The 19348-nt window shown below is 35.3% G+C and overlaps 4 protein-coding genes across 8 annotated transcripts; 3 read left to right on the plus strand and 1 right to left on the minus strand.

Moving 5' to 3' along the window:
- The first annotated feature begins 575 nt into the window (after positions 1–575).
- LOC100241625 (subtilisin-like protease SBT4.6) lies at positions 576–5023 on the plus strand. Its single transcript, XM_010652669.3, has 9 exons — positions 576–634; positions 719–810; positions 908–1154; positions 2568–3066; positions 3189–3283; positions 3373–3591; positions 3733–3844; positions 3932–4145; positions 4482–5023. The coding sequence occupies exons 1-9, from the start codon at positions 591–593 to the stop codon at positions 5021–5023; spliced, it is 2064 nt and encodes a 687-aa protein (XP_010650971.1). The 5' UTR covers positions 576–590.
- Positions 5024–6063: 1040 nt separating this feature from the next.
- On the plus strand, positions 6064–8927 carry LOC100246751 (protein THYLAKOID ASSEMBLY 8-like, chloroplastic). 5 transcript variants are annotated; one of them, XR_009465841.1, is made up of 4 exons: positions 6064–6496; positions 7086–7476; positions 8433–8515; positions 8608–8927. XR_009465841.1 is itself a non-coding variant. In XM_059737483.1 (3 exons), exons 1-2 carry the CDS (start codon positions 6128–6130, stop codon positions 7473–7475), a joined length of 759 nt encoding a protein of 252 aa, XP_059593466.1. In that variant the 5' UTR covers positions 6064–6127; the 3' UTR covers position 7476; positions 8433–8927. The 5 variants fall into 5 exon arrangements, 3 of the variants coding, with proteins under 3 accessions (XP_059593466.1, XP_019076196.1, XP_010650970.1); XR_785947.3 differs by having other exon boundaries at positions 8450–8515; XM_059737483.1 differs by having other exon boundaries at positions 8433–8927.
- Positions 8928–11442: 2515 nt separating this feature from the next.
- Positions 11443–15052, plus strand: LOC100263768 (uncharacterized). The gene is made up of 6 exons (XM_002281869.4): positions 11443–12619; positions 13308–13389; positions 13512–13684; positions 13796–13865; positions 13961–14023; positions 14730–15052. The coding sequence occupies exons 1-5, from the start codon at positions 12497–12499 to the stop codon at positions 13975–13977; spliced, it is 465 nt and encodes a 154-aa protein (XP_002281905.1). The 5' UTR covers positions 11443–12496; the 3' UTR covers positions 13978–14023; positions 14730–15052.
- Positions 15053–15347: 295 nt separating this feature from the next.
- Positions 15348–19119, minus strand: LOC104879540 (uncharacterized). The gene is made up of 4 exons (XM_010652666.3): positions 18427–19119; position 18360; positions 15671–17360; positions 15348–15588 (listed from the first exon to the last, which is right to left on the minus strand). The coding sequence occupies exons 1-3, from the start codon at positions 18907–18909 to the stop codon at positions 16105–16107; spliced, it is 1740 nt and encodes a 579-aa protein (XP_010650968.2). The 5' UTR covers positions 18910–19119; the 3' UTR covers positions 15348–15588; positions 15671–16104.
- Positions 19120–19348: the final 229 nt, after the last annotated feature.

A 19348-nucleotide genomic window follows, 5' to 3' on the forward strand; every position in this document is an offset into this window, starting at 1 on the left:
TGATATTAATGATTACAACAAATGTCTACTTTACTGCCTTCCAGGATTACCTTCATTGTAAATCTGGTTTTAATTTAGGCTACTAAACTAAAACGCAAAATTACAAGCATTTATATATAGAGAGAAATAACCACGTAGTGCACATGTTTTTTCTTTTTATGAAAAAATAAATAAATAAGCACCCGATTAAGAAAAATGTGTATGTATAGATCGATGAAACCTCTTTACCAAAACAAACCCAAGGATCAAATTTAGATTTAAAAAAAAAAAAAATCCCTCTATATATTAACTAGGAATGAGATCATACGCCTTGCAGCTGTTACAGGTTTGAGAACTTGACCATGGCCAAGTTCCATTCCCAATGGTTTTATCATATATATGCAATTGTTTTCATCTTCATAACAAGAACCCAGTATTGTGCTGCAGATGAAGATAGAAAGGCAAGTATTTTTTAATTCTTTTAGCAGCCATTCTTTGCATAATTTTATCGTTTTTATGGATGCTACAAGTACTAACCAGTAGCTTTGCCGATAATACAGGTTTATGTGGTGTACCTGGGTCACCTTCCTGAGAATCAGGCATACTCACCCATGGGTCAACAGTATAGTATTCTTGGAAGTGTTCTTGAGACGAGGTAACATTTAAGTCTATTAGGGTTCAAAACAACAATTACCCATGAGTTATTTTCGACTCTGACCGTGTCTTAATATCTCGCTAGTTCTATATCGCAAGCCTTCGTGAGAAGCTATCGAAAGAGTTTCAATGGATTTGCAGCCAGGCTCACTGATAGAGAAAAAGAAAGACTAGCTAGTGAGTATTGCACAATCCTTTTGCAAATTTTTTGAAATTATTTCATGTACATAGTGAGGTTATAACATGTCTTTTTATTTCTATGCATGATATGCAGATATGGAAGACGTGGTGTCTATATTTCCAAGCAAAACTCTCCAACCTCAGACATCACGTTCTTGGGATTTCATGGGCTTCACTGAGTCCATCAGGCGAAGGCCTTTTGTTGAGAGTGATGTTATAATCGGTGTTTTTGACACTGGAATTTGGCCTGAATCAGAGAGTTTTAGTGATAAAGGTTTTGGCCCTATCCCAAGAAAATGGAGAGGAGTTTGTCAGGGAGGCAAAAATTTCACCTGCAACAAGTAAGCTTAAGTTTTCAAGTTTTGCTTATAATTTTCTTCCTTCAATTAAGAAATATCTCATTGTCATGTCAGTGTCTAATACTCTCATCTTCTATTTATATCACATCATATTTCTGCTTCCGCTACTTATACATATATCCCATATTTCACTAGTTGTTTGGTGTTCATTAGCCTTATATTCAGATATGATTCAACACCACTTTTTTTTTTTTTTTTTCTGTCTATTTGTGTCTGCCCTTAATTACCTAGTATTCATATAAGATTACTGCTAATTGAAAACAATTAATTTCATTATGATATGAAGCCAATTATTTTCGACATAATTGATTTATTATTTTTTATTTGTTAAGTCTTAGAAAATTCTGTGATTAAAAACATAGAAGACTTTGGGATGTATTTTTTAAAATTATTTTATGATGTGTTATATAAGGAAGTCTATATGGGAAATTGAAATATTTTAAACTATTTTTTATATTTTTATGTAGTACTATACGTTTAATAATTTTCATATTTGTATAATTATTTTTTAAAATAATTTTAAGAAAATAACTAAAAACAAATAAAAGATATTTTTTGAAAACATCTTGTTTTCGGTTTCTAATAACAAAAAATCATTTTCTGCTTTTTGGTAGTTAAACATATTTTCCTTTTATATATATATATATAACAATTGTCAAATAAGACAAAAGTTATTTACTTTCATAGAGACTAACATAAAGATGCCAAAAAATCAAGAATTACTCCTAAGTTCATATGATTAGTCAAGCCAATGCATCTTCTCCAATCTACCTAAGTCAAATTATTCCTCTTGCATACATTTTCTTAGTGACAATAAATTTTGTTGACAATTGATAAATAATAATCATACTATTAATTAGACATTTTTTTTTTTTTTTCTCATGTTATAGTTTCTACATCTCTTCTTATTCTTTTTTACTACATATTAGGATGTTAATATCTCATTTCCCTTTCTCTTCCCTTTAACAACACTAAAAGTGTGTTTGAGGATGATTTTAGAAAACGTTTTAAACCATTTTATAATTGAATGATAAAAATTGTCAAATGTTGGAAATATGATAAATATTTCCTAAAATCACTATTAAACGGGCTTTTAGTAATTTCTTGTTTTTAAAAAAATGGAAAAAGTAAAATCTCTACTCTCATTCTGGCTTATTTTCTCTTTTATATCATCTTTACAGCATTATTTTCTTCTTAACTTGTACATTTATGGAGTGTTTATTAATCCTTTCATAGCTCTAAACCAACCCCTTTTCCATATTTTTATAAAAATTAAAGTTATCAATTACTAATAACAAAATAATACATTTACCATAGTCAAATTCTCTCCTCTCTTTTCACCTTGTTACTAATTTGCATCTCTCCTTTGTATTTATTCTGCTGCAAATTTCACAGTAAGCTCATTGGAGCTCGAAATTACAATGCAAAGAAAGCTCCTGATAATTATGTGAGGGATATAGATGGTCATGGAACCCACACAGCCTCAACAGCAGCTGGCAACCCAGTAACTGCAAGTTTCTTTGGGGTGGCAAAGGGAACTGCAAGAGGAGGGGTTCCATCTGCAAGGATTGCTGCATATAAGGTTTGCCATCCATCAGGATGTGAGGAAGCAGATATAATGGCTGCCTTCGATGATGCTATTGCCGATGGGGTTGACATCATTACAATTTCATTAGGCCTGGGAGGAGCAGTTGATTTCACTATTGACTCCATCGCCATTGGCGCTTTTCATGCTATGCAGAAAGGTATTTTAACCGTGAATTCTGCAGGCAACAATGGACCCAAGCGAGCAACCGCAGTAGGCGTTGCACCATGGTTACTCAGTGTAGCGGCCAGCAGCACAGATCGCAGAATCATTAGCAAAGTTATTCTTGGGGATGGAACAAGACTAACTGTAAGTACTATTAATCCATAATTTACATAACTTGGCTATGAAAAATGTGTTTCTTCATATATATTACATAGATTTTTAGTGCTTCTTACTATGAGTGGACTACTTATTTGATTATGTAACAGGGTGCAGCAATTAATTCTTTCCAGTTGAGAGGAGAGAAGTTTCCTCTTGTGTATGGAAAAGATGCTACATCTAAATGTGATGCATTCAGTGCCCAGTAAGTTCAGCTCTCAAGCTCATATTCATCTGGTTTCTCCAAAGAGAAAAATATACAAATTAACTACTGGAACTGTCACTGCATTTCAGGAGATGCATATCAAAGTGTTTAGACAGTAAATTGGTGAAGGGAAAGATTGTAGTATGTCAAGCCTTCTGGGGTTTGCAGGAAGCTTTCAAGGCTGGTGCCGTTGGGGCAATTTTGCTGAATGACTTCCAAACTGATGTTTCTTTTATTGTCCCCTTGCCTGCATCAGCTTTAAGACCGAAGCGTTTTAACAAGCTGTTGTCATACATCAATTCAACAAAGTGAGGATTCTAATCAAAATAATCCATCTCTTGATTAATTATTCATCTCTCCTTTTCTACAAACCGAGGTTTAGATGATTACTCCATGAGTGTGGATTTTTTTCCCTGGAGTGATAAAATTCTGGGGTTCTTGTTTCACAGATCGCCTGAAGCAACCATATTGAGAAGTGTGAGTAGAAAAGATGCCTCTGCTCCTGTTGTTGCTCAGTTTTCATCGAGAGGCCCTAATATCATTTTGCCTGAAATTCTGAAGGTACATCTAAACCATAACCTATATCTTTCTCCTAGTTTTGTTTCATTTCACTTATACACGTTTTCGGTTTGCTTAATAATGTCGCAGCCTGATATAAGTGCCCCAGGAGTAGATATCCTGGCAGCATTCTCCCCACTCGCTTCCCCCTCAGAGATCAGTGGAGACAAAAGGGCAGCTAGATACAATATAATATCAGGAACCTCTATGGCCTGTCCCCATGTTGCTGGAGTGGCTGCCTACGTTAAGACTTTCCACCCTAACTGGTCTCCTTCAGCCATCCAATCCGCTCTTATGACTACAGGTAAGTTGTGTTATCCCACATCAAATAAGAGAAAAAGTTCTTTGAACTGGATATATGTATGGGCTTCTCTAAATCATGTAAACATTTTTCAAAGTCATGAGAGTCTTTTGAGCTCTAGCAATATTTACACTATTGGAAGCAAACTATTACAAATTTATCATATCCGAACCTGACCTCACCACAACGTGAGAGTTTGTTTGACCCGTAATCCCATAAAGACATAATATGACAATATTTACGCAATTGAGAGTAGACCATTACATAATGAAAGCTAATTTCACTGAGTTTGTTTCATAAATTTTGTGTACTAAGTTTCTTAATTTCTTGTGTTCACAGCATGGAGGATGAATGCTACCAGAACCCCAGATGGCGAACTCGCTTATGGATCTGGGCATGTAAATCCAGTAAAAGCCATAAGTCCTGGTTTAATATACCATGCCCATAAACAAGACTACGTTAATATGCTATGCGGCATGGGCTATGATTCAAAAAATATGAGACTCATAACAGGAGAAAACAGCCAATGTCCCAAGAACAGTACATTCTCAGCAAAGGATCTCAATTATCCTTCCATGGCAGTTAAAGTTCCACCAAATAAGCCTTTCAAAGTCGAGTTCCCTAGGAGAGTTAAAAATGTTGGCCCTGCGCCGTCCATATACAAAGCAGAAGTCACCACAACAAGCCCACGACTCAAGGTGCGCGTGATTCCTAATGTTCTCTCTTTCCGGTCATTATATGAGGAGAAACACTTTGTTGTGAGTGTTGTTGGCAAAGGATTGGAATTAATGGAGTCTGCTTCGCTGGTGTGGTCCGATGGTAGGCATCTGGTGAAGAGTCCCATTGTTGTGTATACAGATAATGATTTGCCTTCAGATTAGTAATTAGAGCTAACCCCATATTGTCATGGGACTATGGAAGTGTTGATTCTCTATGGGTATCTATAACACATTCAATAACTGTGGAATTTCATGCTATCCAGATAGCATCTTCAGCACTTATTATTTCTTTTATTTATGTTTGGTGAATTTCACTTTAAATCTAAACTTTACAATATCTCTAACAAAATTTAACCTTTCGAATAGTAAATTCTACATGACATACATTTTTTTAACTAAACAATTTAATGTGCAAATCTATTTTCTTCCTTATAATATATAATATGGTGACAATTATAAATATTTTAAGCCGTAAATTAACTTTCAAATATTCTCCGTTAATAATCTAATAGAACTTTAAAATATTTTAAAAGCTACTTCAACCCTACTCAACAATCAAAATCTTCTATAATCCGGAAATCTTTCACAAATATCTATATATAACAAAAGAAGTTAATACGAAACTAAAAGTGTGTCTGATAGTAATTTTAAGAAATATTTCTCATTTTTTTAACATATAAAAGTTTTCAAATGTTATAAAGATTGGAAACGTTTCATATAATCATTGTCCGAGTTTTAAATGATATCGTCATAATTCCTTCTTAAGAGAGAGTTTTCATTAAATCGCTATTGGAAATTAAGATAGAAGTCATTATATTTTTCTTGAGCTCATCATTTGTAAAGAAGAATAATGAGAAAAAAATACAAAAAGAAAAGAAAATTGATATTTTAGTAATCATTACAATTCTTCTTCCATTTTTATTATCTAAGTTTCGTTATAAAATATAAATTCTTGTCTTCAAAAAATAAAATAAAAAAATTAAAATGAATTCATATTTTTAACATACAAGTTCAACCTACTCGGAAAAACCTGTGGTAAGTGTGTTAATATTTTTAATATTAAGGCGTATTATTTAAAATTATTATTATTATTTGAATAAAAAACCTAATGGAGTGTTTCAAAATTCTATGGGCTTAATGGGCCAACCAGGCCCAGAATCTTTGGGTTTGGGCCTTTGAGAGACATAGAAAGAGAGAAAAAGTCGAGTTTCTAGAGGAAGACCTCAAGCTGCACAGTGGCGGTCCCCTCTGTCGGCCGGAGCGGCAATGGCGATTCGAGCATTTTCAAGATCGAAGATCCCAATATTCTCTGCAAAAATTCTGCAAAACCTAATCAAAGCGCCCATTAAAGAGTCTACAAGGTTCCAATTTCCAGTTTTAGAAGTGGGTTCGTACAAACCCCTCTTGGGTTCGAAGCTTTACCACGACGGAAGGCCAAGGGGACCCCTTTGGAGAGGGAAGAAACTGATAGGGAAAGAAGCTCTCTTTGTGATATTGGGTTTGAAAAGATTCAAAGACGATGAAGAGAACCTTCGCAAGTTCATTAAGTCCCATGTGTTGAGGCTCCTGAAGATGGATATGGTTGCTGTGCTCACTGAGCTTGAGCGCCAAGAGGAGGTTTCTCTTGCTGTTGAGGTCCTTTTTCTTCACTTGAATTTTCTCTTCATGTTGTTTGCTCCACTGGGTTTCTCTCGCAACTTTTTTTTTTTAAAAAAAAAAAAAAAGGGGGCCTTGGGTTTGTCAAGTTCTAGATTACTCATAATGTGATTGCGACTGTTCTCTTTTTTTGGGGTTTGAATACTATGATTGTTTTTTCTTCAAGCAGTTGAATTTTGGTTGTAGAATTTGATGTTTGAATGAAAGTCTTAACCATTGTTTGTTTCAGTGGAAAATAGGATTGGAGAAAGTAATGTGCTTGTGTTGTTGAATGAGGATTCTTTTCGTTGGGAATGTGGTTTTTCTTTTTTTGAAGTTTTTGTTTATATTTTACTCATTTGGGTTAGTCAAGAGTTTTGTCAGTAGTCAGAATTTGAAGTTAGTGACAAGGTTCTGTTTACCTTAATGTTTATCCTAGCAATAAGTGCTCAGCATAAGGCTGCATCTCCATTTTTTAATTTTCAGAGGATATGTAAGATTTCCCTTGAAAGTTGGTGAGAACCTTGCTTTCTGCTCAACCTCAAGGTTTTTACTTGGGGCTTATGGAAAAACTTGATTGAATTTTCAGGTGTTTAGAGTGATTCGAAAGCAGGACTGGTATAAGCCTGATGTCTATCTGTACAAGGACTTGATTATTGCATTAGCGAAATGCAAAAAAATGGATGATGCGATGCAATTGTGGGAAAGTATGAGAAAGGAGGATTTGTTCCCTGATTATCAAACATACACCGAAGTCATTCGGGGGTTCTTGAGGTATGGGTCACCTGCAGATGCTATGAACATATATGAAGACATGAAGAAGTCTCCAGATCCACCAGAGGAGTTGCCATTCAGGATTTTGTTGAAGGGACTTCTGCCACATCCCCTTTTGAGAAATAGAGTCAAGCAAGACTTTGAGGAGATATTTCCTGATCGGCATGTTTATGATCCCCCAGAAGAGATATTTGGTGTACACTAAGGTATTGCTGTTTCTTTTTGTTTCTTTTGTTGATTAACGTACTTCTCCCTTTCTGTAAGTTCTTCTATCTGGCTTGAATTTATTTGAAGATATGCATTAGCATATTTGATTAATCAAAGAAAACATTCCCCTAGACTTCTTCCCTTGTTTTCTTACTTGGCAGCTAAGGTGTTAATTAACCTATTGTGGGCTGGCATAGAAGAGGAGCCATGATTCAACAGGCTCTCATTAGATATTCAGTCCGAAATGGCTGTTACCTCTATAGATGACAATGGGTTGTGTATGGAACTATGTAACCTAACCCTAAAGATGCCCTGAAAAATGTAACAAATTTCTTCAAAAAAAAAAATGGTTGTAAATACAAAAGAACAACCTTCTATCCTTAATCACTGCAAGTGCTTCTATTATTGTGGCTATTAAGTAACCTAAGGATGCCTGCTCCTGGCCATTTAGTGAGAAATCACCCAGAAGCTGCACTGAGTGTAAACCCAACATGTTCCTGTTGCAATCAAGCCTAAAACCTTGGCATGTTCCTGTCTTGTTTGTAGTTTTGAAGCTCTAAAGTATTTGGTCATGAATTTTTCATTAGAGGATATCGCCCTGATCTAGGTTGTTTGAGCTCCAATGCAAATCTTACCAGGCTTTGAGCAAGTCACTACTGAAGGGTTTGTTTTAGTAAATAAAACCAAAGGGTTCCACTAGGGCAATCAGTGCCTGCCATTGTCTCAAGATTTGAGAAGGGGGGATGACTCAATATTTTTGTAGCCACATCTTTTTTCTCTTTTGTCTGTGTTTCACCATCCGAAAGGGGGATGACTCAAGATTTGAGGAGGGGAATGACATTCTTTATCCTAAATTTATGTTGGAATAAAGGAAATCCAGAATTGCCTTTTGATGAAATCATGGAGACGGAAACTGAAAATGCTTTGAATTTCAAATCTTCCCTCTTTACCTTAGCAGATACTTTATTACAGGAGGACATAGCTGGAGCATGGACTCTCAGATTGAGGGAGGAGCATTCATCCAGTTTGATAACTAGGGTACCCTACTGCCTCTGTAATCAGGTACTATTAAGTTTGTATTTCATCTGGTTTCATGGTTTCAAAGACTTGCTCCCACTTGAATTGAACAGAGAATGTGGAGAAGGAAGAAGGGCTTCTTATTCTAAAAGAGGAGCATGAGAATTACATTGCAGGAGAGCTGATTTCTGAAGAAGCCTCAGTATTTGGAGTCTGTCTGAGAATAATGAAGTCTGGTCTATCACAAGGATTTGAATATTAGGATTTTGGAATCACCTCAAGGATCATGGTTGGCATCGTAAGTATTATTTTGCAGAACAACCCTGCTTAGATTTATCCACTATTTCTTGTTTTTATTCCTATGCCATCAAAATTTCAAGGCAGTCCATAAGAGGTAGCAAGCTTTACAAAGATGACACCCAGTTCACAGAAACTAACATCATGTTCAATTTCCTTCAAATTTATGTGCAAACCCATATCTAGCCAACCAACTTGTTCTACTGATTATGATGGAGAATCATGATGATGGGTATTATGTGGTTTCTAGAAAATTTGAAGGAAAACTAAAAAAATAAAAAAATAAAAAATATAGATTTGAAATAAATAAATTATTTTTATATATTATTTCTAATGAAATATTTTATATAATGATTAAATAACTTAGTAAAGCATTAAAAAAAAAAACTTTGTGAAAATATTTAAAAATATTTTAGATTTTCAAACAAATTTTGTTTTGAAATGTATAGGAGAATTGTTTTTGTATTCATAATAAACATGCTTGAAAGCATTACAAATTTCCCCAACAACTTCTTTAGGTAAGGATGATTTTGTCATTTTCTTCATAGAAAAATATGAGTCTCCCAGTCGTAAATAAATGGCCTAGTCAAGTGTGTAGATCATATCATACTTCTTTATCTAGCAGGATACTTTTAAAAGATGCCTTTTGAAGCATTATACTTACCTTTGAAAATTCAAACACTCAAAAAGTCTCACATTCTTATCTTGCAACATTGACACCTAACCAAACACAACATTCAAAAAGTCAACAAATTTAACAATAATCACACAACATTAAAATGATGGAATTGAAACCACAATTTCCAGAACAGGATGTATCAAGAATGAGAAATAGAAGATTTGACTCCTTCCCCTCATTCCCACAATCATCTTCATGCTCAGAACCACCTCCTCCTTCAATTGGCAGGGCGAAAATGAATTTGGGAGCACTTCATTATTATTAGTCCATTTATTTATTTATTTGTATTTGGGTTGGGCCAGGCCTGCTGCAAACTCAGGGCCTAAGCCCAGATAGACAATTGAAGTTGGTCCACATCCAAATATTCTTTATTTTGCAACAATAAAAAAAAAAAAAGTAATAATGTAAATAATAGATAAATAATTATAAGGTTACTTGTATGAGATGACATTATCTTTCAAGTGGGTAGTGATTTTGAACTCAAACCACTATTCTTGAGTGGAATGGGTGTCACAAGTCCATGGAATAAACCTCTTGACCTAGCTTACCATATATTCTCAATACCATTAAAAAATCTCAACCAGCTGACCCTATTCTTGAGACCTCTCAATCATTGTATTTAAAGTATTCAAACCATTAGCATCTAATTTATATTCTCGTAGGTATTTCACAATTTTATCCTACGTAGATTTTGGTCGTCTAGATTAGGAAGCAAGAATATCTTATATCCTCCCTTTTTCTTTGTACCTTATATTCCCCCATTTTTTTCCAGTGTCAGGTGGCAATTTTTTACCATAAAATAAACAAGATAAGATTAATTTTATTTGCACTATATTTATATTACCCACTTGACCTATTGATGAAATAGTATTGCATTTGAGAACCCTTCACTATGAATATGATTTGTTTTGACTTGTTTAATTGCTGGTGTTATCTTATAATTATTACGATTTGACCCATAGATATGATCCCTTTATTCATGTCGTTGAGATTTAATGATAGGTTTTAAGAAATATTTAGAAAATAAAACTTTTATTAGTAACTTATAATAAACTATTATTTTCAACAAATAAGTTCAAATAAACTTAGACATCGAATAGATTTAACATAATCATGTTAGTGGGTCACATGTTAGGATGCAAGAATGTTGCTTTTAAGCCTAATGATGGATTACTCAAATGATGATGATCTAATGTTATAAAAGGTTTAGTCTATGTTCATTGGACACCAATTAGTTTTTGGACAAAATGATCAAAATCCAATTAAAAAATTTGTATCATTGAACAAGAGCCATGAGTTTCAATCAAGAAAACATTATATTGGATGAAGGATTATTGGGCTGCAAGCCAAATGATAGGAGATCATATTCTTATTCTGATTATAAGTAAATTTATGACTTTTTTTACTTTTAAAAATTTTGAATCAATACTTCATCTTAGTCACTCTAAGACAATATTTGATTGACTATATATAACATGGGATATGATAAGAAGTGAAATAACATATCCTACCCTCATTCGATAAGAGATGTGATAAAATAAATTATTTTTTTACTTATCTTATTTTATATTTAACCAAACACAAGATAGTATAAGAAACAAGATATATTATCCACCATTTTTTTTATATCCCTTATATATAAAATATGTTAATCTTAAACTAAGATGTAGAATTTATATATCTCATGTATCATAAAAAAATTATTATAAAATTAAATTTATAATTAAAAATGAACTAATTCTATATATTGAATAACATAATATAAATATTATTTATAAAGTTTAAATATTTTAATTACAAATATTATTAAAAATAAGATAAATTTGATATTTGTTTCAAATAGAAAAACTATAATACAATATAATTTTTATTTCAAATATTGGAAAATTATGTCTATTGCACTTCATTTTTCTTTTATTCATTTTATAAACTAAATATAAACATAACACAAGATATCACACAGAATATATTGTCTTAGGATATCATGTCTATTAGATTTAATATTTAAGGATATCATAAGATACGAATTTCTTACATAATCGGATATAATATCATAAGATATACATGTCCTAAACTATCGCACCAATCAAATATAACCTAAAATAAATTTAACGCTCCAAGTACACCAAACCAGATGAACAAAACCCAGATCATAAAAAACATGTTTGCACGATGTAATTAGATATACTTATTGATATAAAAAAAAATTAGATATAAGGGAGTATGAGAGAATGGAGAGAACTATTGAGGTTGAAAGGGGTGAGGGGGCATGCATTATCCGAATAAAATGGTGAGTGGGGAAACAACCTTATCTACTTAGATCACCTCCTCCCCAAAAGTCCTCAAACCAATCTCAAGGAAAATCACTCCAAAGAAGAGCCATTGGCCAAAAGGCAACCATGCTGGGAGGGGGTTTCAGAGAAAATGAATATTGAATATGAAAGTGTGCTGCTCTGACTCTAGAAAGCGAGGAGAAGTTGGAATTATCCATTCAAAGGGGCACGTGGCTGCCAACGGTTTGCCCACTTGGGCTCATAGGGTGGACCCCAGGTGGCACTTATCCATAGAGCTTCGTGGAAAAAGATGATGATATTGTATCATATGCAGAGAATGGGGAATGAGTGAGAGAGAAGATTTGAGGAGATAGATGGATTGAGAGGTAATCTCAAAATTCCAAATCTTTGACGCAAAAAAGGAAAGAAATCTGAATAAAATATGGCAGTATAATAAAAAGAGGGACGCTTTTTCAGAGATGGCACATGGGCGGCAAGACAAGCCCTCTATATGCCCTATAAATTCATGGGTTTTGTGAGTCTCTGATCTTCACGTGCCCTTATCTGCTCTGTTTCTTTTTTCTTTTTCATTTTCCCCTCATCTCTTTCTGTTTTCATCTGCAAATCTTATCCGTTTCTATCAATTGGGCGTCTTTGTATTTTATTAACGGTGGTGGTGGTGGTGGTGGTTTGAGGTTTTTGGGGACTTGTTTTTTGAGGTAGTTTTGTTTGTTGGATTGACAAAGAAAGGCCATGGAAGGCAGGAGACAAGTGGGTTCATCTTCTTCATTCACTTCTGAACTTTTTGGGACCAAGGAGTCACCTCCATCCAATTCTTCTGGGATTTTTGCATCAATTTTTCCGCCCCCATCCACGGTATTTTGCTTTTAATGCTTGTACCAATGCTGGTTCTCTTGATTTGGTGTGTTTTCTAATGCTTATTGACCGGATAATCTAATTGATTTTCTTACGTGTTTTATGTGATCTATCATGTGGATTTTTTTCTTTCTCCTTTCCATGTAACTGCTAATCTAATTGATTTTCTTATGTATTTTATGTGATCCATCATGTGGATTTTTTCCTTTTTATGTAACTCCTGGAAACTGTGACATATAAGATTGCAATGCAAGAAGCCAAAGCAGAAAATTCTACATTTGGATTGATAGGTTTAGTTTAGTTTTGTGCTTTAATCATAGTTGCCTGCCAAAAAATATTCGAAGGACTTCATTTCTATTGATAAATAAGTACATGAAAAGCAGATCAATTGAGGTTTCATGAATTATTATGCAATGCATTTGAATTTAAAGGGTATGATGAACCTTATTCTCCTAGAAATCATTATATGGCATCTATTTTGCCAAATATCCCCATTTTTACATGATTTTGGAAGCTGGTTAGAGCAACCTGGGTTCTGATTCTTCTGAATGCTTATTGAAGATTGAATGGATTGATTTTCCAACAGAAATCTATGAAGGATTAGCAGTTTAAAAGAAAAAGAAAATTATTTTCCTTTAAACCTTCAGCTTACCATACATTTTTTATGCTCTTCCTTCTATGATTTCAGGCAGTAGGGAGGAACCCCGCAAACTCTGAGATGAGAGGATTGTCGGGAAATCAGACATGGGACACCAAACAAGGAACTCCAGGTATGATATCAGTTTATGATTCCTGATTGCTAAGTCAAGTGTTTGTTTCATCCTATACAAAGAAAAAAATACCTAGAACTGTGTTTGAAGATTCTTACCTTAAATCTATGTGTTCTTGTCAGACATGGGAAAGAGTGGGGTAGGTGCCAGCAGTATCATACCCAACAAAGACAAGAATCAAATTTTCCAAGAAGAAAGGGTAGAACCATGTCATCTAAGTTCATCTCTCTACTACGGTGGGCAAGACATCTATTCAAATTCATCAAGCACCCAAACTTCTGGATCATATCCTGTTGTGAGTCTCAATTAGTTTATTCATGCACAGAATATGACAGATAATCAGTATGATAACTCGAGGGGATTCAATATTGTGACTAAATGTTTTACTGTATTTTTGAAAACATAGTTCAAGAAAGACGAAGATGATCCAAATGGAAACAATTCACAAGGTGCATCTAGAGGAAACTGGTGGCAAGGTATAATTATTCTAAGTGAAGATAAAATAGCAACTCAGTGAAGCGACAGCAGTGGAGTGTACTAATATCTTGAACCTCTGCCTGTGTTTCTGCAGGGTCGCTTTATTATTAGGACTTGCCCCTTCTAAGGCATCTGAATTCTACATCTATTTGCCAAGGTGTGTCAACTACACAATCTATTTCACATCTGACGGAAAAAAAAAATGATAAATGGATCCTTCTTATTGTATAGACATCATTTTTCTACTTTTTAACTAAGTGCAGCTAAATAGTCAGGATAGAATACTGCCAATAAGAGATAGAAAGCACTTCATAATCTGAACAACTTCATAAATTTAGCAGTAATTTTTTTGCTTAAATGGAAGCGCTTAACCGCATTTTTTCTTTTTTCTTTTTGGTTTCCTATAGCCTTCCAATAATTCTTTTAGTTGAAAATACTCACTCTCTTTTTAATTTATGTTTGATACAAATTTGCTGAATTTCATTTTTACATCTAATACCTAAGACGCTGAGTTGTTAGTATGTTGGTAGTACTTTTCTTGTATTGAAAGGAAAAATTGTGTCTTTTTCTTCTCAAAAATAAAATTAAAAATGAAATTGATCTAGATTGGTCCAAAATGAAAAATGAGCACTTTTGCATGCACAATACATACACATAAAGGCACCTGCTAGCTTTTCATTAAAAGGTTAATCCAATTTTTTGAGTTAGGCCCTATCAAAAGCTTGTTCTCACAGTATTTCATCTTATTTGAAACACTCTGTCATAGTGTTGTTTTCCTTTTTCATCATGTGCTCATTCTTTAATTCAGCTGTTTGATTCCTTTTTCTTCTTTTTTTTCCAATTTTTATCCTTGGATTTTACAGGAATTCATGAAGCCTTCATGACAATTTCATCTTCCTTCTGTAAAATGTAGCTGAAGGGGAGAGTGCTCATAAGAGCTTTATTATGCCTTACCTCAGTTAAATAGTGCAAACTCCTATGTAATATGACTGTTTTTTCAAGAAAAGACGGAGAGACCGTGTAACACTTGTTACCGCTTTCTATAAACTAAATTTCTATACCTAGTTGAACAGTCTCTGTATGTCGTTTAAACCTGTATTGGATAACAAAAGATAGATGTTATGGCCGTTATCTTTTACATGCAACAAAAATAAATGTTGAAGCTTCAGTGATTTTTTATGCAGTATATCTTAATTGCTATTCATGCCTATCGAAAAAAAAAAACTAAATTGCTATTCTATTTATAGTTCAGGGTAGGGTTTGTCCGGGGCTCATTTGTGTTTCTTTTCTTTTGGTTGTGGTGCACCATGTATGCTTCTTATGTACCTAAGTTCTGCCCCCATTTCTTTGGTACCTTTTCTGTTTATAGGGTATTTATAATTTGCCTAGCAAAAGGAATGTACACTTCTATTGCTATGATAACTCTTAAGGAAACACGGTATATTTTGGAAAGCAGTGTCATAAGAACAGACAGACCCAACTGTAAAAGAGAGATGTAAATCTTGAGATGATATGAAATACGGCACATGATTGTTTTAAATGCAGAAAACAATGCATGATTCAAATGTTGCCAATTGCATCTGAGAATACATACAGTGACTTTTGTTGGCTAGGCTGATGATATGGGATGTTACACCAGTAGTTTCCAAAAATAAGTACCTAGGCTTAGAGTCAAGGCCATATATGATATCCAATCTGCTTCTGGTTGAGGTAATCTATAACCTGCAGTTTGAAAATGAAGAAGGATTCAAAAAACAATGAATGAAAAGACAAGAAACTGAGATATAATACTAAGCAGTCCTACCTTCATACAAGTACAGTGAGGTTACAACATTTAGGATTGACCATAGCAACTTCCAGCTTCACCATGATTCTTGGGTGTCTTGGAAAGCAAAACTGCAAAGGAAGCTTCTGTCCCATTTTCTTCACCTGAGGGTAGTACCTGTCTGAAATTTAACTGTTCTTATCTCCAAGAAAGCTTTCTCTGATTGAGCTTTTCTATCTCCCTACTGCAATTAACACAGAAAGTAGATCCATGAAGCTCAGGTAAGCTTCATCTTTCTCACTGGGATGTATGACTCATATCTCCTCCTGATTTGCAGATTAAATGCAGCGAACAGAACCTAAAGTGTGGTTGCACCTAAATCTACTTGACCCCAGAAGTGGCAATATAATAGAAACTCATGGATTTGTCCAAACACTACCCCCAGAACTCGATCCTAGGATGATCTTGACATTTCATTGGAATGAAGGTTGGTAAGTACAGTAACTATCCCTGTTTTCCTCATCATTGGAGATGCAAAGAAATAGCCTTTCATAAGCAGCAGCCATCTTGGTGGCAGTGAACAACTCCAGACCCCTCTGCCTAGCCAGCTGGCCTTTCCTCTCCAGAACTACTCTTCCATCATGCCAAACCCTGTAAAGGGTCCCCTTGAGTGAAGCAACAGTAGGCGAAAATGTATAGCCCATTTCTGTACCAACAATCACAGACCCTGTAATGCTGGCAAGCCTTGTAGCCATTAGTGGCTTCCCAGAAAGCATTGCTTCTAACAAAGTATGATCCAATCCCTGAGCTCGAAGAGTAGGGTTTACAAATATATCTATTGCATTATAAAAACTTGCCAGCTGAGCAGGTTCCAATGTCCCCAAAACCAATACAGTGGCCCCAAGATCTTTGTATCTGTCACTCCAAGGACCATCTCCAGCAACAAGAATAATCGCTGTTTCCCGAAATGTATCATTTTCTTTGAGCATTTGCATCAGAGCTTCAAACATTAACGGATGTCCCTTATCCTTCACTAATCTCCCAGCAATACCCAAAACCAGTGTCTTAGATTGCGGAATGCCAAATTTCTTCTTAAAATCCTTCCCCTTGGCTGCATTTGGCTTGAAAATCTCCTCATCTACACCATTGAGAATAATATGAACTCGTTCTTCTGGGATCATGTAGATCCTTTTCAAAACTTCCCCAACATGGTCGCTGGTTGCAACATGGTGAGCATAATGTGGGAAAAACTTTACTTCTTCAACAACCTTCATAGCTCTTTCAGTCAATGAAAATGCCAGTGGTTCTTCAGGAGTTCGAAGAAGTTCCTGAATGATGTCAGAATGAATGGATTCATATGCAATTCCATGCCAAGTAACAGCTAGGTTAGTCAAATTCCTTGATCGAGTGTGCATGAGCCCAACACTTTCAGTATGGATCACATCAAAGGGTTTTCCAGTTGAATTTTGGTGTTGGAATTGCTTCCAAACTACAGCTTGGTCTAGATAACCAGCAGCTGTTGGTTTTGAGAGGTGAAAATACAAAGTACCAATTGGGAATGATGGGAAGGAAGGGTTCAGAGAAGAAGTGGTGAAAATGTGGAGTTCATGGCCTCTTTGGGCAAGGGCAAGATGGAGGGTTAAGGCATGACGTTCAAGCCCTCCTGCACGGTGCTTATGCGGCCATTTCTTCACAAAGAGGGCAATTTTAAGGAACTTCGGAGGTGGCCCTGTGGGAAAAGATAGGTGGTTCCATGCAGAAGGAAAAGATAGGATATTAATGAATTGATTTTGATTTTGCAGAGTTACCTGGTTTTGGAAATCAAAGAAGCCAGTATATTGAGACCAAATGACGAATGAGATGGATGAGAAAACAGAAAGAACGAAGATAATGAAGCATAAACAACGGAAACTGAAGATGGTAGCTTGATCCCTTGCCATGGAGATTCAACAAAGAACAGATCAAAAGGCACAAGCGACTCAGAGCATTTCACTTGATCCAACCAAACTTTGAAATCAAGAGAAACATAGAACCTCAAATCCCTTTTATCTTTCAACCATCTTCTTCCCCTGTCCTATAGATTATTCAACTAGAAGTCTAGAATACGAGAATCAGATCCAAAAGTAAAAGTAGTAGAATCAGAAACTTAGCTTGATAAGCAACAAGATCAGTGGGCATAAAGCATTAATTTAAGCCTACTCAGGTTTCTACCTCCTCTTATTATATGGCATCAAAACAAATCTTTGAGGCCATCGTCAACGCAAAGGCCTCAAATAAATATTAAACAATGAATAAATAAATCCTATCATCTCCATTCTAAGCAATGAACCTAAACCAACTCCCCCTTGTAATAATTCATCAAACTTCAAAGTTGCTTGAAATTGCTCAATCAAGTTACCTGAAATTTCACGCTAACCAGTTCCCAAAAAGGAAAAAGGAAAAAAAAACTGAAATTCATAGAAGTTGATGTGGATCTAGCCTGCTGCAATTAAAGAACAGATTGCAAATAAAATATAAATGTTCAAGATAAGTCTGCACATGATAAAAGTACAAAGTTTTAAAGAAAATAGCATAATCGATAAACAAGTACAGTTGTATAAAAGAATCTCATCTATGAACAAGAATTTTCCAGTTTTTTTTTTTACTTTTTTATTGCGTTTATTGTTTAATTATTTTCTGTTGTGTAAACCGTAACCCTAGTACCAGGACTCACCGGCCATGCCGGAACCCTAGCGTGTGAAAGCGTAAAGCACCAAACCTACAAAGACGACGAGTGCAAACGGAACCAGGATCACCAGAGGTACAATAGCGGCCAAGCTATGAAAACTCCGGCAAGCCAAAGTGCCGAGCTTAATCTGAACCAGATCCACCAGCGCAAGCATCAAGAAGACGCATCCAAACACCGACCCCGCCGCCGACACCAAGATTCCGGCCCGGAGTGCCGCCGTGTTAACATGGATAGTCATGGGGACACTGCGCACCTTACCACCGCCTTGGCCAATCCAGATGGCTTGCTTGAGAGCAAAGGCAACGAGGCTGGAGAAGAGGAAGGAGCTGAAGGAGTAGACGTGGAAGGCGACGAGATCCTCACCCATGGTCGTGTCGGCTACGCAGGCAGGCTCGGCGACGCCCGTGAGGGTGATGGCAGGGTCAGTGATTGGGTACCAAGCGAGGCCGAGGAAGACGGCGAAGGTGAAGAGTGAGTTGACGTTGACGATGCCGTCGAGGGCCATTATGTGGATGCTTGTACTGAATTGCCGGCGTGAACCGTTATCCATTTCCGGCACGGCGGTGTCGGAACTGAAAACAACTGCCACATATTTTCAGATTATTTTTGTTTTGGTTTAAATTTCCGAGTCAGAATCAAATGTAACGTCTCTTATCCGGCAAGGAAAGAATCGCGGGCTACAAGAAGGCTCTAAAAATTTTTAAAATTTGCCATTAAGCTCCAACGTACAAAATAATTAACATTCTACAAATTGAAAAGGGTAATTAAAATATGTTAAGTAATTTACTGATTTTATATTTATTTATTTATTTTTAAAATAAAAAATAAAAATATATTTGACAATTATGTAAGAAAATATAGAAAAAAATTCTTCTTTGTTTCTCCTAATTTTTTAGGATTGATTTTTATTTTTTGGTCAGCTTGACCATGTGCAGACTGTCTCCACTGTCGGGAAAAAGGAAAAATGGTACGTTGAAAAGAAAGATAAA

This window comes from Vitis vinifera, chromosome 6, assembly GCF_030704535.1.
Source record: "Vitis vinifera cultivar Pinot Noir 40024 chromosome 6, ASM3070453v1".
Lineage (NCBI taxonomy): Eukaryota > Viridiplantae > Streptophyta > Magnoliopsida > Vitales > Vitaceae > Vitis > Vitis vinifera.